General features: G+C 41.5%; 1 protein-coding gene across 2 annotated transcripts in view; it reads left to right on the forward strand.

Annotated features, from left to right (window-relative positions):
- Positions 1-27,861, forward strand: part of pax7a (paired box 7a) — a 44,149-nt gene that overhangs the window by 2,604 nt on the left and 13,684 nt on the right. For both annotated transcript variants that reach the window (XM_084543885.1, XM_084543886.1), the window contains exons 4-7: positions 151-279; positions 17,977-18,176; positions 25,176-25,341; positions 25,773-25,966. In XM_084543885.1, the coding sequence (XP_084400011.1) occupies positions 151-279; positions 17,977-18,176; positions 25,176-25,341; positions 25,773-25,966 (689 nt within the window). The remainder of the gene's footprint in view (positions 1-150; positions 280-17,976; positions 18,177-25,175; positions 25,342-25,772; positions 25,967-27,861) is intronic.

The following is a 27,861-nucleotide window of genomic DNA, read 5'->3' on the forward strand; positions in this document are numbered from 1 at the left end:
TATTTTCTCAACGCTTCATGTCAAACTTTTCCTGTGCTATTTTTGTATGACATATCTCATTCTAAAAAAAAAAGGATGTATGATAGGATTACTATGGTTCTTTTATGGGTTTTAGGGCTAATCACCCATTTACCTTTTTGTTGCCATTAGTGAGCTCCATCAGCCGCGTTTTGAGGGCCCGATTTGGCAAAAAAGATGACGAGGATGACTGTGATAAGAAGGATGAAGATGGAGAAAAGAAAACAAAGCATAGCATCGATGGCATCCTCGGTGATAAATGTAAGTTAACAGCAGAAAGTATTTGGCCCTTTTTTTATATGTCTGAAATAAATTATTATTATTATTATTATTTGCAGTAAATTGCAGCCTTGTAAGCAGGAAGCAAATGTTTTAAATAGACTTCCTACTTCACGTCCTCTTGGGAAATCACATCCGAGCTGCAGCTAAACGCAGAGAATTTATTCCTGCTTTTAACTCCGAGCCAGCAGTTGTTCATTCGCTCAATTATTTATGAGAGCCTTGGCACAAGGTATTTAACTGCAGAAAATTAATTTGTGTAGCGAATTCCTCCTCATTCATTCACCCATTTAACGACCTCTAAATGACAGCTGACAGTTGACCCGTTTCACAATCGATGTCAGTTCGCTGACATTTCACCACTTGTCAGTTAAAGTGGAAATCAGTGTTCATATTATTATTTGCTCTATTAGTAATGCTGCTAGCAGGGGGGGAGAAAAATAAAGTGATGCAGGTATTAGCTGTCAGTGTTTGTCAATAGTATTTACAAAGCTTATAAAAAAACGTAAAAAGATGTTAGGATCTCCTGTGTGTTGTTTTGTTTAAAAATAACGTGGACAAATTACGAGCGATTGCTTTAAATTAAAAGTACATTTCTTATTATTTGAAATTGAAAGTGCAGCAAAAGTGACATTTACGAGACCTCCTGGTTTTATTGTGACATTTTATTGGTTTTAACCGTTGAACGTGCTGTGAAAAAATGTAAACCTCTGCAAGCGATGCAAAGCTCTGTCCTTAAGTGAGTGAGTCCCTAAAAAAAAGAAATTCACAAAAGCCGAATTTTTTCTAAAAAAAAAAAAAAAAAAAAAAAAAAGGACACTGCCAAAAAATTCTTCAAACTTGAAGATGAACTTCACGAGCGAAAAAAAACCCTCCCCTCTATTGATGCTTTTCTGGAGTGAAGAGTCCGAGGTACAAAAGCAAATCCTGGAAAGCAGGGCGGCGAAAAAGGCGAGTGCGGTCCCGTCTATTCTCATTCAAAAATCTGCTAAAAGAGAGAGAGAAAACTTTGGACAAAGGGCGAGGACAGACATAAAAGGAGATGAATTATTCAGTACGCCCCGCTGGTAGATAGTTTTGTAATTTTATATAATGGCCCGTTGGAGAAGAATCGGTTGATAGCGTGAAAACGGTCTCTTTTTTTTCTGTCACACTACGCATTAATGTTATAAGAAAAATGTCACCATTTTGTTACAAATATCTCCAATGTCCGTGTAGATGGGTTGTTAACCCTGCTGGCTGTAAATGACCAAAAAAAAACTATTTTTTAGGAGAGCCTGGTTTTACGCAAAATCTGAACCCGGTTCACTGGATAGTGTGATAGTTTGTAATCTGTAGTATTATGATAAACTTTCTACTGTTGGCACAAAACATCCACGTAATGTTCCTGCTTCTGTTTTTTTTTTTTTTTTTTTTCCTTAGCGCTGCTTGTGTTTTAAATTGGGATTGAATTACGATGCTATAAAAAGAGACGCACTCTCTGCGTAATGCAGTTTAGACTACCAGCATCCGGATGGCATTTAATAATGTTAATACTTATTAGAGTAAGCAGTGGAAACGACGTTTGTTGAATAGGTGGCTGTGTTCGTGCCGGGTGTAATAGCTCGCAGGCATGGTAAGAAATGTATTTATCCCCAATCAGCCCCTCACTCTCCGAGTTTGAAGCACAGCCCTTATGTGGAGAGGGGTTTTAAAGCAGATTAAATAGAGCCTTTTATTTCTTTTCACTTTCATCTCAGAGCGGAGCTCACAGTGGCTCGCCCTGGGCACAAAATTCATGAGATTTTTTTTTTTTCGTTTACTTATCCAGATTTTAAGACTTTATTTATTTATCTATTTGTTTATTAGGCCTGCGTGTTTGATTTTCTCAGAGGTTACATCACGGATTTATCCCAGCTCTAATCTAGCTTTATTAAACATGTGTTTAAACTGCTAACCATATTATAATAATGTACATTTTATTTTGCTGCATGGAGTCGACTGAGGAAGGAGTGGAAAGCAAAGCAAACAAAACTCCGCGTGTGTGTGTGTATGCACCGAAAATAGTTTTACTTTTTTTTTTTAAGATGCTATATCGTCCCGTCTTTTTTTATTCTAGTGATTGTTTACTGTCTGGGGATCAGAGGTCAATTTGTACAACAACAAGTTTGCATCCAGGGTGCACACTTTAATGGTCGTGCATGCCTTTTAAATGTAACAGCGTTTAATTATACGCAAAAAGGTGGCTGATAATATGCACACTAACGTGGACATCATTTAGTTTTGCGCCACACCTGTCAAAAATAGAAAGTGTATCAGCTGTCCGGCGTCCATCTGCCACACTGATGCATTCAAACCGACCGACAGACGAGGTGGAGACAGGCGATGGACACTTCAGCAAATCGCGGGATTACCTGAGGTCCTCAGTCTAATTAAACAGATGCCAGGTGGGATTATTTCAGATCATCGGGGATGGGGAAAGTGACAGAGCAGCGGCGATGTGTGAGGAAGCCAGACAGCTCGGAGATCGAGGTCAGGAATGAGTAAAATGATAATGTTACGTTCAGTAAAATGTGCGAAAAATATGACCCGCAATTAACTTTCAAATTGTTGAGCAATCAGTTGTCCTTTTTTTGTAGGCTATTTCCACTTTAGTGTGTGATTGAGTTTTCTTTTTTCTTTTTTCCAGTCATTTGCGTAAGATTTATCTTCCAATTGTTTTCCTACACGAAGAAAAACATAAAAATATTTTTTTATATTGATGAATAGTGCATAAATCTTCACCCCTCCACGTTACAAACAGACATGCGCGCACGCACGGACGCACACACCCGCGCAGCCCGTCTCTAAGTGTATGGTAATATAATGTAGCTATATTTCGGGTCTAAAGCCGTGCTGAATGAGAAGGACAGGGGAATGAAGCGAGAGACCACTTCAAACAAATCCATCTGGAACAGTGTGTGAGAGAGATTCAGTGAAAGTATGGGGAAGTTATTTAGCTATTAATAACGTTTTTTCCTCAGGCATTGAGAGTGACTCCATCTGCACTTTCTCGCAGCTATTTGGCTGGGTGGAAATTGAGGGAGACCCAAATGTTGGGCAGAGATAACATACCCATCATAGCCCAGACCCTGCGCTGTGCTTCACTGCATTAAACTCGGATTAACCTCCCCTGTCCCCGCAGCCACTCAAGCCACATTTCACTGGAATTTACATCGGTAGGCCTACTTTTCTTATAAAGGGGGCAGGAGCGGAAAGACACGACACACGATCGACATTATTATTATTATTATTTATTGTTATTATTATCATTATTATTATTGCTTTTTGTATTCGCAGTGATTTAATAAAAAAAAAGTGGTAAAATATACTCTATTAAATGCTGTAGGACTATTTTTAAATGTCAGTTCTAAAATATTTAGCCTAACACAAATGTGGATATATTTAATATACAACTAAAATATTGACACACAAAACGAAATAGCCTACGACAATGATGTCAACTTAATAGGCTGAATTTGGCTATTTTTTGGTTTAAAATATATCTACAAAGCTAGCAAAGCCAGCCTATTTGTTTTGATTTTTTTTCCCACTTGTGATTGCATTAAATATTGTCAGGACAGTATGTATATATATATATATATATATATATATATATATATATATATATATATATATATATATATATATATATATATAATATGGGATGTTTTATTTAATCATATGACCTCTACATATGCTCTGTAATTCACAATTACAAGTTAAATGGATAAATAGCGAGCATACTTAGCCGGTGGAGCTAGCTTAAAATTTCGTTAGTTCGTTAATTCTTTGGTTGATAGGTAACGCGTTGCTTAGCAACAACTGTAGTAGTCTATTTTTGTGGTCTCTCAGTCAGTACGCTTTACGGTGCGACGAATTTAAACAATATGTGGAAACTCAATATGTGAAATATAGTGCCTTAAAATTGTGGACTTATTTTTATTTTTATTTTTAATCAATATTTAGTTGACCGTTTTTAATTTAAATATTATGGTGTCATTTGTTATTTATTGACATATCGCGAGACTTGACGGCATGAGTTACTACCAGTGTAACAAATTGGTCTATTGGTTCCAGCAAGGTAACATGAGCAAACCGTGCAACATAATAACACGAAACCCTCTGCTTATGAGTAATGAGTATTGCATCAATTTAAAAGAGGGCAGTTTAAGCTTGTAGGCCTACCAAACCGGCGAGACATTTCAGTGTCAGGAGCTTTAAGTGTCCACAGCATTAGGCTCCAAATGAGGAAAAAAAAAAAATGGAGTAGGCTTAAATTCATTCTGTGCTGGCATTTGACTTTGATCACATGAGAAATATTCATGGAAGCACAAACACTAGCTCTGTCACCATTATCCATTCTGACAGTGATACCTCTCAAGGCTGTCTATTAATTAAAGTGGCGCTTACCATGTGGGACGACTTCCTATCTGGGCACAAAAATGGTTTTTCCATCTCTTGTGGGGCTCTTGAAAAGGGGCAATCTTTCCTCTCCAGCTTCTTGTGGGAAATTTAAAAGTGTACAGAGGAAGACATGGGGATTTCTAGCTCATTTATAAAGACGAGTTTATAATCCTTTCCTGCTTAATAACTTAAAAGGATTCAATTTCTCCCCTCATTTATGGGGTTATGATCACACATTGTTAGACGCAGATAGCAGCATTTCAAGGTTAACATTTCCTGTTCGAAAATATCAGAATATAAGCTGTAAGCCCATAGGTGCCCTTTGTTTAGCTTGCAATTTCCGCCACAAATGCTGATAGGCCCGTTTAGATGTTGTTACTTTTAATGTGATAACAACGACGTCGCAGAGGAAGACCGAGTCGATAAGATGCTTTTCTGTCACCGAGCGGTTTTTCAATATGATATGATATTTAATTATAGCATATAATTTCACCATCGAGAATTAAATTCAGTAGGCTTACGCAGACTCTGAGGATTGAGTGTCTGGTTGGGGGTCTCAAACCATACGAGACAAATTAAAGAGGAAGCTTTGCCCTCCAGGTATCCTGTCACAACAGTAGGGTTCTTCACCGCGTCTCTCATTTCTGTCTGTGTTTTATTCCGCCAATTTTCACTATGGGGCTCAGGGATCGTGAGCGGTGCCTGCAGGGCTGGGGTCCAAAATAAATAGAAAATCTTAATTTTTCAACTGCTTTCTCTGCGCCGAGTTTGCCTTTTTCTTCCCTCCCTTTCCTCTCCGCCTCTCTCGCTCACATCTGCACACATGTGCATCATGCAAACAGGTGGGGGATATTAAAGCAACTGTCACAGCGTGTCTTTAGTTTTGTTGTAGCTGATACCCTGTTGTTAGCATCTCGATAAAAGGATGAACATTTCCTGTTTTAAGCAGATAGATTTTTTTATTTCCCGACAGTGTAGTTTTAAATTAATTTCATCGCATTTAAGGCGATTGTGTTGGGCCATTTTGTAGCATTTTAGTTCTGCTCTTTTATCACTTATATTGCTCCTATTTTTATGGCAAACATTTTTTTATTTATAGGACTATTATATACCGTAAGTCAGATTAAATAAATAAAAAGTTAATAATAATGGCTATTATTATTAGTTTTGTTGCTGTCACTAGACTCACTTGACATCGCCTCAGAAATTTACATTTCCACTTTAGGCGTTTAATGTATTCCCCAAATAGCCAGCCCTTTGTTAGCATTAATGTTTAATTGGCTGGAAGAAAATGAATGAGGCTGACAGGAATCAGCTGTCCAGAGATTCCCCTGTGAGGCTGACTCGGAAATCATAACCTGACCAGCTTTTCCTCCTCTGAAACCAGCTCGTTGAACTTGTCACATCTAATTAGGGTGTTAAAACGCACCGAGTGCATCGGTGGGAAACAGTAGGTGGTTGGTCCGGGGCAGCCAATAAGGCCTTTTTGGGTCAGATGGTGGAGGGTGGGGGAGAGAGAGAAGGAGTGGGGGGGTCGTTGAGCAGCGTGGTTGGATGCTGATGTTGTTGAATTGGACCGCTGCGGGCTTTTATTTCCAAGCAGCCCCTTTTTTCCCCGCTATTAGTTCAATTATGGCCATCCAGCGGGCTAAACAGGCCGGCATGCCTGGACTGTAGCCTTGTTTTAATTAGGTATGAAATTAATTAGAGCAGACATCTATTAAAGACTTTTAAGTTTGGCTAATTTTTTTTTTTCGACAGAGTTTAAAGGTATAACAGTGGATTAATGGCTTACACCCAAAATTACATTTTATAGCATCCCATCATTTCTCTGCTGCCTGTCTAACAGGTGTCAGGCAGCCTGTGAATTGATACCCAGCTGAGATGTTTTTAATTGCATTTTACTTTTTTTTATTTTACTTTCATTCGTTTCCAATTGTGTAGAAATACAAACTGGCATTTAAAATTCAAACCCAGTTTTATTAATCACAATATCTGAAAACTGTTAGTTTTTTTGCTTTTAATAGTAGTAAAGCCCCCCCCCCCCCCAGCTCCCTGTCTCTATTTACATTTGTATGTATACACTTTGTAAACCTTTAACTCACTGTGCACCTTATAAATCTTATGTGCAAAAATACAATTGTCTTAGATTCCCGTTTTAAGAGGTCGCTTTTTCTCATTTTAATACTTTTTTTTTTTCTTGTATTGGTACAAAAAAAAAGCTCTGTGATGTCTGACAGCCTACTCTCACTATTGTTAGATGAACAGCCTCTAGAAAAGGACGAGAGAAAGAAGAGGGAGGAGAAAAGGCCCTTCTGTTATTTTCTGTCTTGAGACTTGCTGCATAGTCTATTCAGGCAAGTTGATGAACTCCTCCAAAAAGTTTATTAAGGGGATGAAAACAATAAGAACTAAAGCCTTTGGGTGCCTGGGCAGACAGTTTATAAACTAGCTGCTATTGTGCCTCAAAGGCAGATGCATGAATACTTTTGAATAGGGGCCTTCAAACTGACACGATCAGGCTGGACAGCAGCAGTTTTAAAGGGAGACAGGGTGCTTCTGCTGCAGCTCAGATCTTGCATTAATGTACATCTGCAAAGGAAGGGGGAGGAGGAGGAGGAACTGGGCACTGTCTGTCATGGCCCCTGGTTTTCTCTTGGGCTTTGCACTACACGTGTTTATGAAGAAAAAAAAAAAAAAGATATAAGTCAATTTACAGATGAGCATATTTTTAAATCCCCTTCAAAGTGTGATCTATTTTCATGTTTATTTACTGTTAAAGAACACAAGTCATGTTGAAGTAATTCTGTCCAGTGAATCGTCATGAAATTTAATAATCTGCATCATATTTTTTGTATTTTTTTATTACTACTAATGCTTTATTTTCGGGGCATAAAACGCACTAGCTGTTATGTAGAAACCCAGAGCACAGTGCTGTATTTCAAACAAAAAGTAAAAAGAGACAGAGAGCAAGAAAGAAATCTGTGTGTTTTAGCAGCGCAACATGGACTCGCTGTGGATTTTTTTTTTTTAATGGAGCACACTGGTTACTCGCACTCAAGAAGATACATTATTCCCCTCCTTTTCAGTAAACAATAGACTGTCACTCTTTATCCCCTTTCCCTCCCCTGTCCCTCCCTCTCCAGCTTTCTCTTTTAGTCCTCTCAGTCTCTGGCTCTGTGCCTCACAACATCAGAGGGAGTCCAGTGATTTGTGACCCCAGCAACCCACACTTAATCTCGCTAAAGAGGGGGAGCATCCAGTTTACAGCTTGGCGGGCCCCAAATAGACCAAGCCTGCTCTGGCAGGTGTCAACATTAGCAAACAATTGGTCCCCAGTCCCATGCCCCATACCCCAGTGCGACACTGAACCTAAACTATTTGAGGCTTGCTGAAAGGAGCCACATAATAGGGAATGTGGAGGGGAGGAGAGGAGGGGGAGGACAAGGGAGAGATTACACTCTCAGACAGCTATTAGCAGGGATGAGGCTTTTCTAAACAAACAAAAAAACGAAGACGACGATCAATACTGTGTTAGTTTACAAAGTGGAGTCATCATTGTGGCTTTAGAGTATTTATTTTCTGCTCCATTGTTTTTTTCGACTCCTCAAACGTCTGTGGGCCGAATTGGCAATCCAATTAAGTTTGGAGGGGGTCCCTGGGAGGCCTATTTCTTCTCCCGGGCAGTTGTGTGTATGTGTTTGCGCTTGCAGTGGGCAGTTCATTCACAGATTCAGTGTTGTAATGAATCCTGATTGTTGAGTATTACCTTCAGTAGTGGACAACGACTTGGGCTGTCCAGGGGGAAAACAACACTCAGGTCTGACGGAGCTCTGCTTAGCCCTGTGGGATTGCAGCCACTCTACTTCATTAGACCGAAGTGTCTTAGCGAAGAGAGCAGAGGAAATAGGAAGAGAATGAGTTGACATGTGGACTGTTGCTGCCGTTGAGTGGCTATGTGTCCTGACAAGTGGGCCAATGTTTTTTAAAGGCTATTTATTTATCTCTCACCGCTGATTCCTATCCATGCCACGAGGAGAGACAAGTGTTCTCAGCAGGGGAGATTAGTTTCAAAGGTTTTAATGGGAAAACCTATGGTACTTGTGATTGGACAGAACTCTCGTTTAATTGCTTTTAGGTGTCCTCTTTGTGTCTTTCCTCCTATCTTCTGCAGAAAAAAAAAAAAAAAACATGACTAAAACAAACCTCATGGAGAAGCTGCTGTCATTTTGCTGCAATAAACAAGCGTAATTAAATGACCTGGTGACCTCTGCAGACAATGACGCTTTTTGTCAGAGAGCACCAGTAACTGTGTCGACATGCAATAAAGTAATTCTGAGCATTACCGGCGTCGCACAACATACAGAACAAGCCCCAAACAAAGAGTGGCGAGGCTGAATATTTCTCCTAAACACCGCAGGTAAAATGTAAAGTCTTTTCGTTTTGTCTCGACGAGTTGAACAGTGGTTTCGGCTCAAAGCAGTATTTAATTAACCATGTAATTTCCTAAATCGTAGCCATTTTCCCTAATAAGTTATCTACCAAACAACATAAATGTTGTCACTGGCTCACAGATAACGTCACTTAATGTCAAAGGCCCTTGAATTCGTCAAATGTTTGTCAGTAATTAATCATTATATTTATAACTATCGGTCAGGAGGTGGAGATAAAATTAGCTGTCTTCCAGTTTATAGTTCGAATAAACTAAAACCGGTCTCTTGTTTTGGGCTGACATTGATTGCCGGGCTTCTTTAGTTTTGGCCGACTGCTTTTATGATATAGAGCCACGTTTTAGCTTTGCATCATTTGCCTTCTGTATTCTTCCAAAACATTAACAAAGATGACTGAATGCCATTCAGTGCATGAAAAAATTATAGTCTAATTTATTCGTACATTCCTGTTGTTAATTATGAAGATCTGTTTTGGCTGAACGTTTTTGTCTTTTCGCAGCATTTAATTTTATGTTAAGCCCATTTTTCTGTGTACTTTGAGGAATGTGGAATAAAATCTGTAGTCCAATTGAATTTTCTGCCTGTCTGGGGTAAAAATTTAAAGATGAACAGTGTAATAATAAGCAGGACCTTTGGCAGAAATAGATCTTTGTCTTGGTGATTAAGCCTTTGTTATTGCACTAAACAATAAAGGATCACAAAAAAAAAGGGAAAGAAACGAGTGCGCAGTACATCAGGACATCTCAGGCTTTATTACGTCCATGTTAAATTGTGCAATGGATGAGCTGGTCAGAGCCACATAATTTATTGAAAGAAATGTAGTTTCCTCCAATTCGCCGTGCCAGCTAAGGTTGTCAAACTCTGACAGCTGGCACAGATCGGGACAGTGTGTTGCATTATAACCATCCACTGGTAACCATGGAGCCGCATTAGAAAAGACAAAAAGCATTTCTGGCTAATTTTATTACAATACAGGAATAGCCCACATAATGTGCAACAGTAATTATGTTTAGCACAGTGCGCCCATGCTCTCCCTGAGTGATGAATGAGAAACATTGACCATGGTCTGCTAGTTTAAAAATCGCCATTAGCCTATGCTACTTAGGGCCAGAACATTTCACATTTTATGCTCTTGATCTGCTCCGCCACTGAAATATTCATTTGTTTTAATTGTGCATGTTTTTTTTTTTTCCATAGCCACAAAGACAATAAACATGTTCCCTAAGTGTTGCAAATCAGAAATGTGTTTTTTTTCCCCCTACCAAGTTAAAATGCGAAAGCGGTTGTCCAAACAGTGGGGTGGAGCTCCTGTCCGTAGCCGACAAAATAACAACCTCAAATGTTGTCCTCTATTTTCAACTAATGGGCTTATTTCTGCATCGTCAGTCATTCTCTCCTTGGGGAATATGTAGTCGCAGTATAAAAAGCTTTTCTGTTGTGCACATTACAACCCCTCAATATGGAGGGATCTCAGAATTAATGCCAAGCACTGTAATGTTTCACTGTGGCCAGAAAAAAAAAAAAAAAAAAAGAAGAAGCTCTTTACAGGAAATATCCATTAAGTTTTTTGAACACAAAGGGGCTTTTTGGGAGCAGTTTGTTCACTTACAATCCACTAAATGTCAGTGGAATATAAAACGGTGGAGAGCGATAGTCTTTTTTTGTAAATGATTTAAAGATTAGCTCTAAAACACTATTCTTCTTAGTTTTCGGTATAAAATCAAAAGTATGAGATGCAAGAATAATGCAGGAACAAAGTAATATTTTAGCATGTAAATTGGCAACCAAATGGATATTATAATGAATGTGGTAGCCACCTGGAAATATATTTTCTGTGAAGCCTCTAAACCTTTAAATTCCTTATTTATCAATAATATTGTTTTGCTGAGTTTTTGTTAAAGTTTCCACCATTCTCTCTTTCTCTTCCTTTCTTAATTCTGTCCTTTGTGTCACACAAACTTTTCCACAATATTTTCTGCCCATCCTTGTCCAGAAAATTAGGAAACTTCCCTTGGGCACATAAAAATGTCCGCTGTGCATTCCTATACTGTGCCCAGTAATCTCTCTTTGGCTTTGTTGAGAAAATGATTTGTTCCTCCAGGAGACCTCGGCTCATAGCCCTGAGACCTAACTGTTTGATTTCCTGCGTAGGTTTTAGAGCTTTTTGCTGGGGGACCGGGACTCTGGCTCTAGTGCCATTTGGCAGAGACCCCTGTGGGCTCCTTTTTTTTTTTTTTTTTTTACTTTCTTGCGCTCTCTGTTAATTTCATTACTTTTCCTGTGACCTCAATTAGCAAAGACTTGAGCTTTACATGCTCCTCGACAGACGTGAAAACCTGGTGCAAAGCTTGGTCTTAGCGGGGAACCAAGAGGTGGCAAGAGTCTTCCTAACAAGGTTCACATTTTCTGAAGTCTTTGTGGTTCTGTTAGATCTTCTGTAATCTGACTTTTAACTTAAAAACTGACAGTAGAAATGGGCATAATACAAATAAATTCAAATATTGCACTGGCAAGTTTTTATCATTCGCACAGTGTTTGAACTTCACTTCTCCAATCAAACAGGTCTTTAAAAAAATTTAATATTTTGACTAACTGCTGTATTTGCCTCATGCAGAAACCAAGTATGGCTTAAAGTCATAAGCAAACATTTATATTGTTGCTAATATCCGCGCTTTAGTCAGTAGTATATTAAAGAAAAAGAATCCCACCCTTCAAGCCCTTCACGCTTTCACACTCAGGCAGCGCAGAGGCATGGGGAGTCAATATGTCAGCATTTATGGATGCCCTGCGGAGCTGCACAGGGCTGTCAGGCCCCTATTCATGCTCTAATGGCCCCCTGAGGAGCTCGTCTCTCCGGGCTGAAAAGGCCGGGAGGCCCAGTGGACGCCCTGTTGTTGAAGGTGAGCGTGCGCTCTCATGGACGCGCTGCGCCTTCATCCATATGACAAGAACCATAAAAGAGCATCGCTTTCGCTGCTTCTCCTTCTCTGTCTCCTCTGCTTTCTCTTGCGCCCCCCTCCCCCTCTCTTTCCCACTTTCTCCCTCCTCAAACAGAGAGAAGGGGGCTAATTGTTTGTTGTGAGAGCCAAAGATTATAGAGCCTCCCATCTTTCTTCCTCCTTTGCCTTTTTCTCCTCTTTTTCAAGCCCCCTACTCCTTTTCTAAAGAGCGTGATTCTGTCACAGAGACGAGGGAAGAAAAGTACTGGAATTTTCCTGAGGAATGTCGACATGAGAGAGTCTCGAACTCCCGACGGTGGCAGCGAGAGCTTGTGTGTTTGGTGGCGAAAGCAGAGCGGGCAGTCTTTTCTAGTTTATCAGGTAGTTGTTGAGCGTGTTTGAAGTTTTTATAGAGTTGGAAAATGTGTGTAATTCCTGCACAAGTCGCGCACAAATCTTCACTTCTACATTCCTTTATCACTTCCTATCTTACCACGGGAAATTTTGGGGCAAGTGTCTTGGCCCTCGGCCACCTGCTATAAACCAGTTATTGACATGAGTTAAAACTGAAACCACAGACATCTGTCCATAAAGGTGAGCTGAGAATGATTTTATTTTAGATGGACGGTGGGTTTTTAATCTCCTCATGTAAACACAGTTGCACATCTCATCCAGATTCAATTTCTGTTAAATGTCAAATTATGACCCAGAGAAGGTCACCAGAGGAAACGGATGATGTCTTTTGGCTTGTTACCAGACGAAGTAAAGAGTTAACTTGATTTTTCCACATGTGCAACCTTTTCATTTTTATAAATAGTTTAGTATGTTAATATGATTATTTTTTTTCTTGTACATTATGAGTAAACTCCTGCAGTACGTAAGCTATACTCCCTTTTAGAGTTCTGAATTTGTTTTTCACTCGCAGGGGAGATAACTACGGGAGATTATTCAAAGAGAATTTGTCTTTAAACCATTATAGTTATCTCTGTCGTCTATCTTGTATTCACATAGGGTTCCTATCTCTGATACATCCTTTGGTAAATGCCTTGAATCACATGCCTCCTTTAACTTGGCAACCCCTTTAGGATGAACAGGCAAGTGCGTTAAACGGAGATGCCGCACCATTCTCAGAAAAATGCAAATTGGGAAGTTGTTAGTTATTTGATGTTGCTGCACGATCCCCCCCGCCCCCGAAACATCCCTCCACTCCAGTGTTGGTGGTTGAATTGCATGCAGTCCTGGGGACAGGCAGGGCTGTTTATATGCAGGCCTGGAGCAGCAGAGACAGCGCAGAGACAGATGCATGTCAGAGATAGCAGATCCCATCTCAGGCAGATGCCTCTTATCACAGGCCTGTTTGCATAATTAGGCCTTTTGATATTCACCCCCTCTGACTGACAAAAAGTATAATTGCAGTATCAAGTACGACAAAAGGTAGGCACAAAATAAACAAGTCAACATAAATAGGGAGAAAAGATGCGGTGTTATTTTTGTCCTGTGGGAAAAAAAGAGGGAGGAAAAAACACCATTTTTAACTAAATCTGCTGTCAGTCACAGTCAACTGGTGTGACTCGGTGCTCAGAGGCTGGTCCTGTGAATGCCTGCAAAACACAGAGCGTGAGGCCTGATTGTAATTATGCTGGAACTAATATGCTTTTCAAAATGAGCCATTATGAGCTAATGCTGCACTGCCAAAGCCCTGTCTGTTTTTGTCCCCCTGTCTTGGATAGTTTGCAAAGGTATGGCTGATATTGAGGCCATGGGTTGTGATATGAGGATGACTAGGATGAGAGCTACTCTACTTTAGGCTAATGTTGCTCCCAGGTGAGTTAGAGATGAGGAACACCTGCACTGCTGCAAAATTTATTTATTTATTTTGTAGTTTCTAACCGTAAAGTTTTCATTACCCATTATGCTTGTCCATTTCTCGAGCATGTCAAAAATATTGCTGCTTCGTTTTGATATTTTTGAAGCATTTTCTACCGTTTTTACATCTCTTCTATGTTATAATTAGTTTATCCGTCTTTGAAACATAGCTTTTATGCCTTTTTTTGTGCTCTTAATAACAGATAACACATGGTTAATGTGATTTTATCCTCATACCCTAGACTGTAAATTGTGATGGTGAACTAAGGGCCTTTAGTTGCAGGGGTTTTCTTCTTTATAAACCACTAAAAAGTATCAGATGCACAAATTCATTCAGGCATTTTTCAACGGCCCGATAAACATGAACTTTATTGGTGTTGTTAAGTGTCACAAACCTGTAAGCTTCCAGATCACTTGGTTAATTGACGGCATAGCGTGGACAGCTGTCTGTTTAATCAGCATTACCTCAGCGTCTCAGGGGTAAAGGTGGAGGACTTGGAGGGAGAAGATGGAGAAGAATAGGAGTCCTGAAGGAGTAGGTGGAGAGGGGGTCGACATTGGGACGGGTTTTTGAGGAAACGGTGTGATGAGGATCCCATCTGCCTGTAGTCTGTCTGCAGGGTCAGCAGAGGAGCATCGGGGGAGAGAGCAGGCTTTAAACCTCGCAGTAACCTTAAAACTATTAACTAGCAGCTCAAGTCCTTCAAGAGCAAGAACTCCGTTTTATCTAAAAGGTCTGGTCAGAATTAAAGCATCATTAAAGCGAAGTCACACCAGGGTGAAAGGATGTAATGTGGCTCTTCACATCTGTGGGGGGTCATTTGTAGTATGTACTGCCCCACATTAATTAAACACTAATTGTGAGTTCTCACCCACTGTGCAAACACCGTTTATTTAATAATAGTGAAGTTCTCCAGCGCGATAATGCCCCAATTAAAACGTGACATTTTTTGATGTTTTTAAATAGCAGTGAAAACAGTCCTTAGTGTTGAATGTGATGAAGGTGGAGGAGCAGGATGATTTATTCCAGGAAGTGGAGGAGGAAAATAAATACTTATCATAACTGGAAAACATTTCAAACAAATGGTAAATGAGCGTGGAACACACATCTAGAAATAAAACAAAAGATTTTTAAAAGCATGTTGCCGTCTGAATTGCAAAGTGGTAGCTTTATTGGCATAAAACTGTAAGTATTGCGCCATCCCTTGCCCGTACAACAGCTGAGTGTGTTAATTTCTTGGGCACTGGAAAGATTAGTATGAACTTGAGGCAGTTATTGTGTACAGTGGTTTGGATTTAGGACACGGTTGTCATCTTTATGGGCAGATACTGGCATTAGCTTTTGCCTTCTCGAAGCCACAAGTACATTTTTGGGATTATTAATTGTGTAAAGTGGTATTATAGGTAGGTTAAACCATCTTTATTGAAGCCGTCTCTGATAGAAGTCGAGATTCATTAAAACCGCTTTTCCTTAAATCGTACCTAGTGTTGCTTTTAATCTTAATCAGACATTTGCCTTGACAAAGCAGAGAGTAAACCTGATTAATTCCTATTTATAATGGGCACAGTTTTAATCAATATTGAGGTAAAACCTCAGAGAGCCCCTGGAGGAGAGTACACAGCACTAATCGTGCCCACTGGATGGCACATAATTAGATTCTAATTGGACGATAAGTAATGAGACAAGGCATGAGTGGTTTATCAATATCCCATGAACCTTTGAATGGAAATTACAGCAGTTGTATTATACAAAGGTCTAATCAGAATGTACCTTTTTGTGCCGAGCAGACCATTAAGGAATTGACCTTGACAGCCCTGCAGGGATTTCATTCAGTCTTATTTTGTCTTTGGCAAATAAGTGAGCAGAAAAATCAGACATGAAATTTAGATTGTAAAGGGATTTCGTCCAGAAAACAACCCGAAAACTGTCTGTTTATTTTTATTTATTCTTGCTCGCGTTTAATGATTCAGACTCCGTCTCAGTCTTTCATGGACGTGGAGCGCAGCCATGTGTTCTGAGATGTCTTCCATTCAGCAGATATAGTCAGCATATAGATGAGTTTCACGTCCAACCCGTGGTCCCAGTTGGCCTCATACAGCCTGTGCCGTGTTCCATTCCCCTCACTCATTACAGGCAGGGTTGTTGACCTTGTGCTTCTGGTTCATGTACAAGAGCAGATGTGTTGGCTCTGTGGGGCTTAATGACGAGCAGCAGTACAAGCCATTGTCTGCTGAGGTTTATCAGTCATTAGCCTGGTAGCATGCTAAATGTGACACAGATTGCCACAGCGGTTTACTGGCAAAGTAAAGTCGGAGAAGGCGCCTCGAACAAAGGGGAGGACGAAAAAAAAAATAATTTGAGGAGGAGGAGGAGGAGACTTCGGTGTCTTCTCAGAACCCCCCTTGCGTGCGTGTCGACTCCGGCCCCAACGTCTCCCTGTAGGACACGGAGGTGACTTTGGAAAGTGATCTGTCGACTGCTGGGCTGGTCTCAAGTGTCGTCATGGCAAGTTACCGGGCAAATGGATATAGGCATCCTCATGAAAACCAACAAAGGGATATGTGGTGTATGTACATATTCAACTTTGTATGTTCAAGGGTGTTCTGCAGCGAAGTGAGCTTGTGCTTCAAGAATCAATCTTTATTAAAAAGGATAAGACTGAAGAATTGATTTAATGAATGCGGCCTCATGTCCTGCGGCCACATGTAATCCGCAGAGAATCATTGAGCATGAGCTCAGGGGGACAAGAAATGTTCGCAGAAGACTCATAGAGTGGCCTGTAATGATAGTCTCCATATAATCCCATAATTCCTTGTTTAATTAAACTCTGGAGCTGGCCTTGAGACTCCGCCAGCTCTGTTGCTCTTTTGTTCTCACAGTTGTTATTTAGAGGCTAGGTTTGAGTATTCTTTTGCCCACTTATGTTGAAAGATGGCACTAGTGTGAGCTATAAACAGATATCGGCGCAGTTGAACAATGAATTAGACTCAGGCGAGACACTCAGGTGAGCTTTATCGTTTGCATTTGAGCTGAATGGCAAAGGGCCCCTGTCAGAAGCAGAAATCTCTCCGTGCACCCTCTTCTTCAGTATCTCCCTTTATTTTCCCTCTCCCACACTTTTCTGGACTGTGCATGATGCAATCCAACTAGGCCTGGAGCAACACTGGCACATCACGCTGCCTTGTCAATGTCTCAATGAGGAAATTATGAAAATATGAATTTTATGACATGAAATGAAAAGGGCCATGCAGTTTGAATAGACATGCAGAGGAGGTGAAAATGATGCAATTTTCTAAATTCAGTTATAATGGTAATGTGCAATGGTAATGCGTATTTGCTGTCAAAAATTTCCCTGTCGGCCTGGATTGTACAGCTTTGTGCTGTATCTATATTCCTCGAGCAAACATTCAGCTTAGTTGAATGCCTAAAAAGTAATGTAAAATATGTTCTAATTCATTTAATGACAGCAGATGGAAACACATGGGACTGAATGGTTTTGGTGTGATATTGTGTTCTATTTTATACACTTTGGCTGTGCTGTGTATGAGCAGTGTGCCCTGGGCCAATGACAGAGAAAAGCAGGGTGAGGAGCAGCAAGGTGGCCTGTGCAGATTAACCCCTCTACCCACCAACGCCCCACTCCCCCTCAGCTCTCTGCCTTCACTGCCTCTGGGGCCCCCTCTCACAGGCAGGATTGTATATCAGGGCCTCTTCTATATTAAATAAATATCCTCAGATTAAGATAATATTCTCCCAGTTGTGTATACAGAGAGCAGTAGCTGTCACTTGAATCCACTGATGCCAGTCCTCCACTCTTAGGCGACAAAAGAGGCTCCAAAATGCAGATAATGCTGTTTAGAGCGAGTTCATAATCAGTTTCTTGTCATATTTTAAACTTTTCTTTTGCATTTAACTCTCACATAAGATTATTTTTTATTACATGATCATACAGATCGAGCCATGTCTTTTTTTTTTTTTTTCTTTCTTTCCACCTCAGGTAACCGTACGGACGAGGGTTCAGACGTTGATTCGGAGCCCGACCTGCCCCTGAAGAGGAAGCAGAGGCGCAGCCGCACGACCTTCACTGCTGAGCAGCTGGAAGAGCTTGAGAAGGCTTTTGAAAGGACGCATTACCCCGACATCTATACCAGAGAGGAGCTGGCTCAGAGGACAAAACTGACAGAGGCGAGAGTACAGGTTAGACAAACGGCACACAGATTGCTGATCACACACTGCTACAATACACCTGCTGTCCTGAATGACTCCCACAACATAGTGTAAGATTTTAAGTAAAAATTGGTTCCAATAATATCATTTTTAAAGTCCCATCAAGCAGAAATCTCTATGTTAAATATTTCAAAACTTGAGCAGAATTATCTGCACGGCTACATACCTTGAAATGTAAGTAGAGAAATATTGAATTTAATTTGTGTGAACTGATCCTTTTAATGTACTTGTAGTGCACGCTAACTGTACAAACTCCACCTGCAGCTCAGAGTCACTGAGGCTTACACCTTGACTAACAGTAAATATCATAATTCCCATAAACACGCCACAAACGGCAACATCTTTTTACATTTTTTGTTGAAAACCAAACAACATTTTCCTCCTTTTGCCCGTAGCAATGATGCATTCACCCATCCAGACCATGTTGCCCTTTTCATCATATTTCCCTGTGAATGTAAAGGTGTTTGGAGTCTGCTATTATCCTGCATGTTTGAGTAGTCTGACAGCGATACTCCCCTCCTTCACACCTCCGACTCGGGGAATCTGTCTGACAGCCTGAGTGCCCTACAGTTGTATTTAAGATTGAAGGGAGATATGTACAGCAGAGTTATAGCAGCAGCTGTTCTTACAAAGACGGAGAGGGAGCGAGAAAAAAGAGGAGAGGAGAGAAAGGGAATGCATTCCTGATGGATTTCTCATTCCGGCCTTTGGCCAGGATCTCATCCCATCACTTTCAAGCTCGCCGCTGCTTGTAAAACCCTCCACATATCACACAGGGTTCTTCATCCTCTCTAGGGACCCTATGGCTCGACAACAACATTAATCAATCAGACGCTAGTAAAAAAAAAAAAAAAAAAAAGAAAGAAAGAAAGTAAGTCTGGGGCACCCCTCTCTTCTTACCACAGTGGTTCACACTCGCTCTGAACCCCCCCAACTCCTCACCGCATGCTAACTGTTCATCACACTACAAACATGCAGTTTGGTAACTGATTCCACACATGTCTTTGTCCATCTTGAAACCCCCCAACACGCAAGGATGTCTTATATGTCTGAGTGTTTAATGCCTCACTCAGGGAAGGGGAAATTTATCTCACGGCTGTTATGAGGCAGTATATTTGAGTTTTTTTGAGGTTTGTTAAGAAATAAAAACACGCACAAGGTGGAAGCACTTCAAGCTTCACTGACGGTCGTGCCTTTTTTGGAAAAGGTACTCTAACACATTTTGATAATGTTGATTTGGATAGTAAATTCAATTTTGCATTTTGCAGATTCAGTTACACTCAAACACAATAATGATGAACGTGGCCACATAAACACATTCTTTGCCACACATTTGAGCTCGTAATCAATGTCACGTGCAAATGCGCCAGTGTGCACTTCAAAGTCATCGTGGAGGACAGCAACACCTGAGGTTCAAAAGGAAAAAAAAAAAAAAAAAAAAGCATGCCCATATTAACAATTCTGTATTTATAGAGCAGTCTCAAAAATGCCAAGTGTCTAATCATGAGAGCAAAAGAAGAAAGAAAATGGAGCGACTGCTGTTTCTTTGCTGTTAGATAATGGACTTAAATGATGTCATGTGAAAACCTGAGGAATTTTGAGTCATGGCTATAATTTGTTAATGCTGTTTTCTTCATAATCTAATTCTTTGAGGCTTTGAAAGTCTCAAAAGGTCAACTCAAACTTAATTTTCTGAGAAGGTTACAAAGAAAAGGGCTGTGGAAGCCAAAACAAATAATACTGGATAGTTGTACGGCAGTATGTTGAGAGTGTTTCATGAAAGATGCGGACCTACAACTATTTGACAAGTATGATAGTTTTGTCTTTGCACATCTCCAAATACAATAGGTTTTTAATAGCAGCTTGAAATGCAACATTCGATCATTGTTAATGAACAGTTAGATACTAAATGTAAATTAAATGTGGAAGAATGTTGTTTAATTGTAAATTTGCTAGTGCGTGTACGTCGTATTTGTATCGCTGAGTTTGAAAATGTCCACCAGCTGGGCTTCCACAGAGGTGCCCAAATGGCCCATCACAGGGCAGGAGAGAGGAGACCCTTTGGCCCGAGAGCAAAGCTTCTCCAGCACAGCTGCAATGACGCATCTTCCAGATGTCGTTCAGAGGCTAACCGATGTTTGAGTCTGAGAAAGAAGCTATGGGCAGGGGGTGTTGGAGGGGTCTCACAGACTTATATTTTAACTCGAATTTGTGTCAGCTGTCATGGTTCACTGTTGGCCGTTTGTCATTAAACATGGCGATAATGTGGAAAGCACTTTTTTAGGTTCGGTGCACTCTCAGCGATCACCTCTGCGAAGATGGCTGCGCTGGCGCTGGGCGGCCAAAGCTCAGGGCTGCGTTGTAAATTAAACTGGTAGATTCTTGTGGAAGTGATGAGCGTTTGGCTTAGCGCTGACTCACAACCTAAACTCATAAACGGAGCTAACTCCCTTGTGTCTGCCCTCGCCTGCCATTTTAAGACCCTTTCACCATCTATCTTTATCAGCGCCACTGCCCCTTTCAGCGGAGCTACCAGCGCTCTTTTACCACCATGAGCCTCGCAATGGTTTTATCACCCCAGCTGACAAATTGTGGGATATGATCCATATCTCTCAGCAATTAGTTCCAGGCTGTCTCAGTAGTAGGGGATACTGCCAAGTCTACCTTCACTATGTCCTCCTCTGATGCAGTGTGCTCTGCCACTTTCCATCTGATAACACCTCAGTTTTAACAGGAGCAGGCAGCAAAGCCATTCCATGAGAGCATCATTTGTGTCTGTTCCCTCTGAGGAGTGGACCAGGTGGGGGATATACAGGGGAGGGGGTGGCGTTCGCAGTGAATAGGCTGCAGGCCGCTGTAAATCAGCCCTCCCAGATGAAGCAAATTACATTCTCCTCTGTTTAGTCTGAAGTTTTTAAGAGACTGACTCCTGCGTCTCGGCTGAGGCTCATCATCTCAGCATGCCGCTGCCGGCTCGCTTTACCAAATCTGTCACATAGGTCCTCTTTCATTACCAATAAACATTCTGCATGTAGCTATTATAGTTAGTGCAATCTAATAAGGTATAAGCATTGCTTTTTACGAAGCGTGCAAATCAATTTGGTAAAAAGTTTCTCTCTTTATCTGTGGCTTGCGCTGGCCTGTTTATACATGGAATGAGCACTGGGGAGAGGCCTTCAAGGAGCCCATGTGCTGGGCTGGAGAGCTCTACGTGAATTCAAACTCGAGCTTCAAGACAGCTAGTCAAAATATAATCTTGCAGGGAAGCGTCAGTTGGTACTGCACAGTTTCCTGATTGTCGTACTATCAGTCGAGTTTCAGCGGCAAGCCTGGAAATCACAATGGAGCCGAGTGGTGGCAACCAAACCCAACAGGCAACTGTATTCCCGCCAGTATGGGTTTATTTTTCATAAAGGAATAAATGGGATTTGTGTAGATTGTAGGGGAGAAATTGTTGCAATGCATCAGTGTGAATGTTCTAACAGTTTCTTATTATTAGAATTTAAATGACTTTGGTACAGTGCTTCTGTACTCCTGATACTTATCAAGCTAATCCCACTCTCCTCACAAATTCACACTCCTAGCTACTTTAATTAGCATACTGCCAGTCTGGAAGGCAAGCAGGGAGGGAAGGAGAGAGAGAGAGAGAGAGAGAGGGGAAAGAAGAAGGGGAAGGACAGAAAAGGAGGAGGAGGTGTGAGGGAGGGGGGCAGCAGGGAGGGAGGGGGGGGGGGGGGGGTATTGCGTGGTATGAGACAGAAGAGGATTTGTATGTTGAAGCTGGTTGCATCACCCCTCTGTGTTTTTGTGGATATGAAGTCAGCAGCACATTTTGTTTTGTCATTATCTCGGCTCTTGGTATTCATCTACCGAATGTTGCAAATTGGCTCCTGAAAGGCATCACATATTCAGTACTTGTCTTTGACTAAATAATTCATGGAGGATTGTATAAACAGGGAATTCTGAAATATGAGTGATCCTATTTAAGAGAACCAACACAGAGAGGGTTTCTTTTACTGCAGTGCAGTGTCACGCCTTCACAATGTTAGTGTGCATTACCGCTGATCAGCGATAAGAAAATGCGAAATGCCATTTGATCGCTAGGAATCGATTGGCTGAGAGTGAATGGGAGATTAAAGCCAACGGAGCGATGCATGCAGTCAAACATGACTAAAATCATGGCTACAGGTTTGAGGTTCGCATCTACAGCCCCTCCTTGATTGTGCCATATGACATTCATAGCTCTCCAACTACATCTCCTTCCCTTTCTCCTCTTTTGATTCTCAAGCAGGCCTAAGCTTTGACTTTTATAAGACGTGTTGCTGTTCTTCTATCCCGTCCTTCCTAAACTTTCTCCACAATGAGCCAGAGACGCAGCGCAGACCCGTCCAAGTGTACTACATGCAGAGAAACCCTTCAGTCCGTGAAACAGGAGCGAGCCACGTGAACTCGGCTGCACACTTGTAGGTAGATAGGGAGACATGGAGGAGCGCTGCAGCTCTCTGTAGTGCAGAGAATTAAACCGGATTGGGAAAAGCAGAGGAGAATCCGTGGTCCAAGGTGACTTTGTGATCAGGTTCCAGAGCGCAGCCTCAAATCCTCAGCTTCAGGCTGTGTCCTAGTCAGGGGATGTGTGCACGTCTAAGACTGTCCTGGTAATGTATGCATGTGTGTGATAGCGTGTGGGCACTTGCCCGCATGTGCATTGCCACTTGAGTACATGTTTATCCCAGTCTGTGCTTAGAGCCTGATGAATGTTGGAGGAAGCCACTCAGTCTGTGACACATGCACTGCTCTCTGTGTCTGCGCATTTTAACAGAGCTGCAGCCCTTTTTGTAGTTTGGGTCATTTTAGCATAGTAATGTTGCAGCATGCCTATTTGAAACCATACCAGAAAATTTATTTTAAAAAATACATAAAAAACACAATAAATTATGAGGATACTTAAGACTCTCCTCCATGTGAGTTTTTCTGGCAGCTGGAATGAGAACAGAAGTGATTAACAAATACATTTTTAAAGAAACATCACAAAGGATAGATTACATTTGTTTGCAACCTAAGTAAGAAACATTATTACACACACAACACCTCAAAAACCTTGATATTGACTATATTACCTAAACATTTACTGACCATTCATGTTATTTGTTTCCCCTGTGATATTGTCTCTTTGTGATACAAAACCCAACAATATCTCGAAGACATTAATGTTAATAATAAAGTCTGGAGGTTGCAGGGAAAAGAACTGAAAGTGCAACACAGAACAGCGGAGAGCAAGAAGTGACTCCAGCGTTTAAGTGTTTTTTTTGTCTGCCATGATGGAACACCTCCTTCCTAAGCTTGGATGACAAAGGGGGAAGGAAGTTAAAGTGAACATAAAAGAGGGGTGGGGTGAGTGGATGAGGTCGGAGGTGAAGTGGCACTGCGGGGTGGGGTGCTCGGGAGTGTGTGGAAGGGAAGGGGTGTGCCCTCCTCCCCCCGTGCCCCTCCCCTGGGCCAGGCAGCTGTTTGTCTGGCCCAGTTGGAGCTTAGTTCAGACCTCGGACCACGCTCCACTACATCCCAATAGCAGAAATTTCACTGGAGCCACACACCACATTTGTTTTGGAATAGCTGATTGAGGGATTCAAAGTGGGTCTTTAGAGGCAATCGGGCTTGCGATAAAGGTTTCCTGTTGGTTTTCCACTTGCATAATTGAGGTTTGCCCTTTTCTCCAGAGCCGGTACACTCCTCTCCTGTTGCATCTTACTTTCTTCCTCGTGAACTGAGCCATTGGCTAAAAAAAATAAATAAAAAAAATAAAAATCACCTGGTCTTAGCAGAGGCAGCGGCTGTGTGGGGGGAAAAAAACCACATTCAAATTAAGATCTCTGTTGGGCTGAGATCCCTTGTAGGCCTATACGAGTTTATATGTATGTTTGTGTGTACAAAAAGAGGCAGCCCCCAAAAAGCAGTGAGTATGTCGCTGTGTAAGTCCCCTTGAAAGTGTCCCTCTTTAAGACCTGTTTAAAAGGGACGCCCCCTCTTTGTGTCCACTGTTCTCTGTGGCGTATGGAGGGGCTTTTGTCCCCCTCTTTCATGTGCTCTCACAATAGCCCTGGCCGTTTGAAACACAACAGTAGATGAACTGCGCTGACAGTGTATTAAACTCTGATGAATTGCCTGTGCGAGGCATAGATCAATGTCCTTCAACCCTTAGCACACAGTGAAGCCCGGGCCTTGTCTTGGCTAAATGGAACAGGTTGCTGGCTCTTTTCAAAAGCGCCTGATTATATTCATGTTTTGTTGAAGCAGAAGCCTTTTTAAAATGTGTAAATCTCTGCCGTTCAAAAGAGTCCTATTTTTTCCCCTTTCATTCAGGGAATTGACATTGTGTGTCTGCGCTTTGGTGCTGCTCATTTTGTGAGCATTTTGCCATTTGTAGCCCGTGTGTCTGGCGTCTGAAGTTAAAACACTTTTCTCTCTTTAAAACCACTTTTACAGCTTTAAATACAACCATGTTAAAACAGTGCAACAGGAGCACACCAGTTAGTGTTTCTCTGTATCCAGAAAATATCCCATGGCCTCTTTCAAAGTATCTAGCAGCTTTAAAAACATACTTGAGGTGTGTGGTGTGGAGACTAGTGGTCTACCTCTGACCCTTAAATGACTTCTTGCCTTTAAAGGGGGCTTAGAGCAGCCTGTTTACACAGTTCACAGCCTCAGCCACTTAACAACAACAGGGACAGACCACTGAGATCCCATCGGGACTGCAGCCTCACCACCAGCACCACAGCTCAAACCAACCAGTAGATTAATCACAGGTGGCAGCAGACAACACTGAGAGTCTACTGCAGCCAAAACGTCTCATACAAGCGTGATTTTTAGACTGAGATTAATCAAAAACGGCTCGTCACTTGCAGGATCTCAGTATTCAATAGCAAATACTTTGAACCAGGCTTTGTTTTTTACCTTACGTTTCTCTTACAGGTGTGGTTCAGCAACAGACGGGCTCGGTGGCGTAAACAGGCCGGAGCCAATCAGCTCGCAGCTTTCAACCACTTACTTCCTGGAGGATTCCCACCCACAGGGATGCCAACTTTACCCACATATCAGCTACCAGAGTCCGGCTACCCCACCACCACGCTATCGCAGGGTAAGACTGACGCTGACTCCCACCCCACCAAAAAAAAAAAAAAAAACATACAGTAAGCTCTGTCCTCTGAGTTTAATTAAATTCTGGTAAAGATTACATTAGTCCTGTCTATTGGAGGTATGCCATATATATTTTATGTTCACGTTAATAACGTTATAAATTATGTATGAGTCATGTGCCTCCATATAAGAGCCATGCAGCAAGTACTTATCTTTACAATCACATCTTTGTCACAGTGGAGCAGAAACAAGTCTTACATTATGAGTAAAGGTCATTTCTGAGCTGTATAAACATGTTTTTAAAAGGTTTGCAGAAAGGACACTTAATGTAGGACTTCTGACCCACTGAGGTCATATTCTGAGGCCAGTGTGAGTGTATTTACCTCAATTTGTTCTTACCATTGCAATCTGTGTTCTGTTTGTGTGTGTCAGAGGGAAGTACATTGCACAGACCCCAACCCCTGCCTCCATCCTCCATGCACCAGGGAGGTCTGAGTGCTGACAGCAGCTCTGCTTATGGTCTGTCGTCCAATCGCCACAGTTTCTCCAGCTACTCCGATACTTTCATGAGCCCCTCAGCTTCCAGCAACCACATGAACTCGGTCGGCAACGGGCTGTCCCCACAGGTCGGTCCAACAAGTCTTTATACGTCTGCACTTGCTGTGCATATCTATTTATACATGCACTTTTCCCCTCATAGGTAGCACTCTTCAGTCTTCTGCCTCCCTCCTCCTCCTCCTCCTCCTCCTCCTCCTCCTCCTCCTCCTCCTCTCACTCTTCAGAGTAATTGTATTTGACTGAAATTAAAATTCAGAAACGGCATGTTCAGCAAAATAACTGCCAGTGTGGGCTTTTATGTTCGCCTTCCAAAGCCCTGGATTTATTTTAGCTACTCCAAATTGCTACATTTGTAAAACAATTGGATTAACATCAACAAATTAAAATTCATCTTGATAGTACCGCAAGTACTCAAGCTGCTCCAAACAGCGGTTTTGACTTTCCTGGGACATCTAAATCCTGCACAGCGCAGTGAGAACACATGCAGATGAAATAATTAGCTAAAGCTTATAAATGTAGACCCATAATCTTCTTCACGTAATTGTCTGGAGCTGGAAGACTCCAGTGCAATGTGTGATTTTGCTCCTCTCTTTACTGCATGATTTCCTGGCAGCTCTGTGTGCAGACTGATAGAGGCTCTCTGCATGTGGGGGGGTTTCTTGTGTCCTGCTGGTCATTTCAGAATATTACTGGGACTATTTAAGTTTATACGCTTCATAATTTAGGTTTAAATAATAAAAGAGAATCTGATAAATCTTTTCCACCCGTTCACCTCTTTTCCATGGCACTCTATGTGCAGGTTTACTTGTCTCTCTCTCTTAAAAGGCCTGTATTTCAGATGTTTAACCTCTTTGGACACGTCCATTAATGAGCGTTTAAATGTGACTCTATGGTAAGGGTTGAGCTTTAAGTGGCACAGAATGAAAAATGATTTGTATTGATGCAAATCGTGTGTACGGAGTGAATTATACACAATTACCCATCAATACTGGCCAGTCTTGCCCACCCTCACCAACAAGATGTGGTTAACAGGCAGAAAATAAGATTGAAATGGTGTGTAAAGAGTTGAAAATGAATTTCAATGCTGCATTTGTCCACAATTACCCCGTCGTTCACACGTGTTTTATTGGGAGTTTTTTTTTTTCTCTTCTTCTTCAAATATTTCTCAAAGCAGATTGGAAACATTCTTGGTATTACCCTCTTTCTTCGGAGAAGAAAGAATTAAGGATTTTGTGACAAAAAAGAGATTTTCTCTCCTGCTGGAGCGACGGAGGATAACATGGAGGCTCACAGCGTGTTTGATTGTTAATCGTGGCACAGGGGCTTTAACTGCTAATGCTCTCACTGCAAACCTGCAGAAAAACACCAGGAACATGGAGTAGTTTTTTTTTTTCTTTTTTTTTTCATTAATGGCTCTCTCTAATACTGGCATGGGGTGCACTGTCGCTTTCTCTCCCTCTCTTCACAGGCATTCAAGAATGTGTTGGGATATTAAACATTTCCTGTCATAGTGAGGATTAGGACAGGAGCCTTTGGGCGACCGTACAGCTTGGATTGTCAGTATTCAATTACTCTATCGAATGATGAAAGTCTTTTGAAAGACCAACCTTAAATGCACTTGTTTATTTATTTATTTATTTTTTAAATTCATTTATTTTTAAGTTAAATCGTGTATTTTTGGTTTCTTAGAAGGACGTATGCGTGCGGTGCTGGGTGTTTTGACGGCACAGTTGTTGCACTCAAGTGAAATACATTGAATGCAGGCAGAGTGCTGTGTGGCATTCCTATCAGTCTCTCAGCGAGGAGATGAATGTTCCCACTGACAGCAGAATCAGAGTTCACTCTCTGGTGCAGCTCCCTGCTGTGCTGGGCAGCCACTCTTCCACCCCTCACGCTTCACAAACACGCAGCTATCCACATGAAACTCACAACACAGCAAACCCACACAATAAACAACCGGTTA

Source organism: Chelon labrosus, assembly GCF_963514085.1.
Source record: "Chelon labrosus genome assembly, chromosome: 4".
NCBI lineage: Eukaryota > Metazoa > Chordata > Actinopteri > Mugiliformes > Mugilidae > Chelon > Chelon labrosus.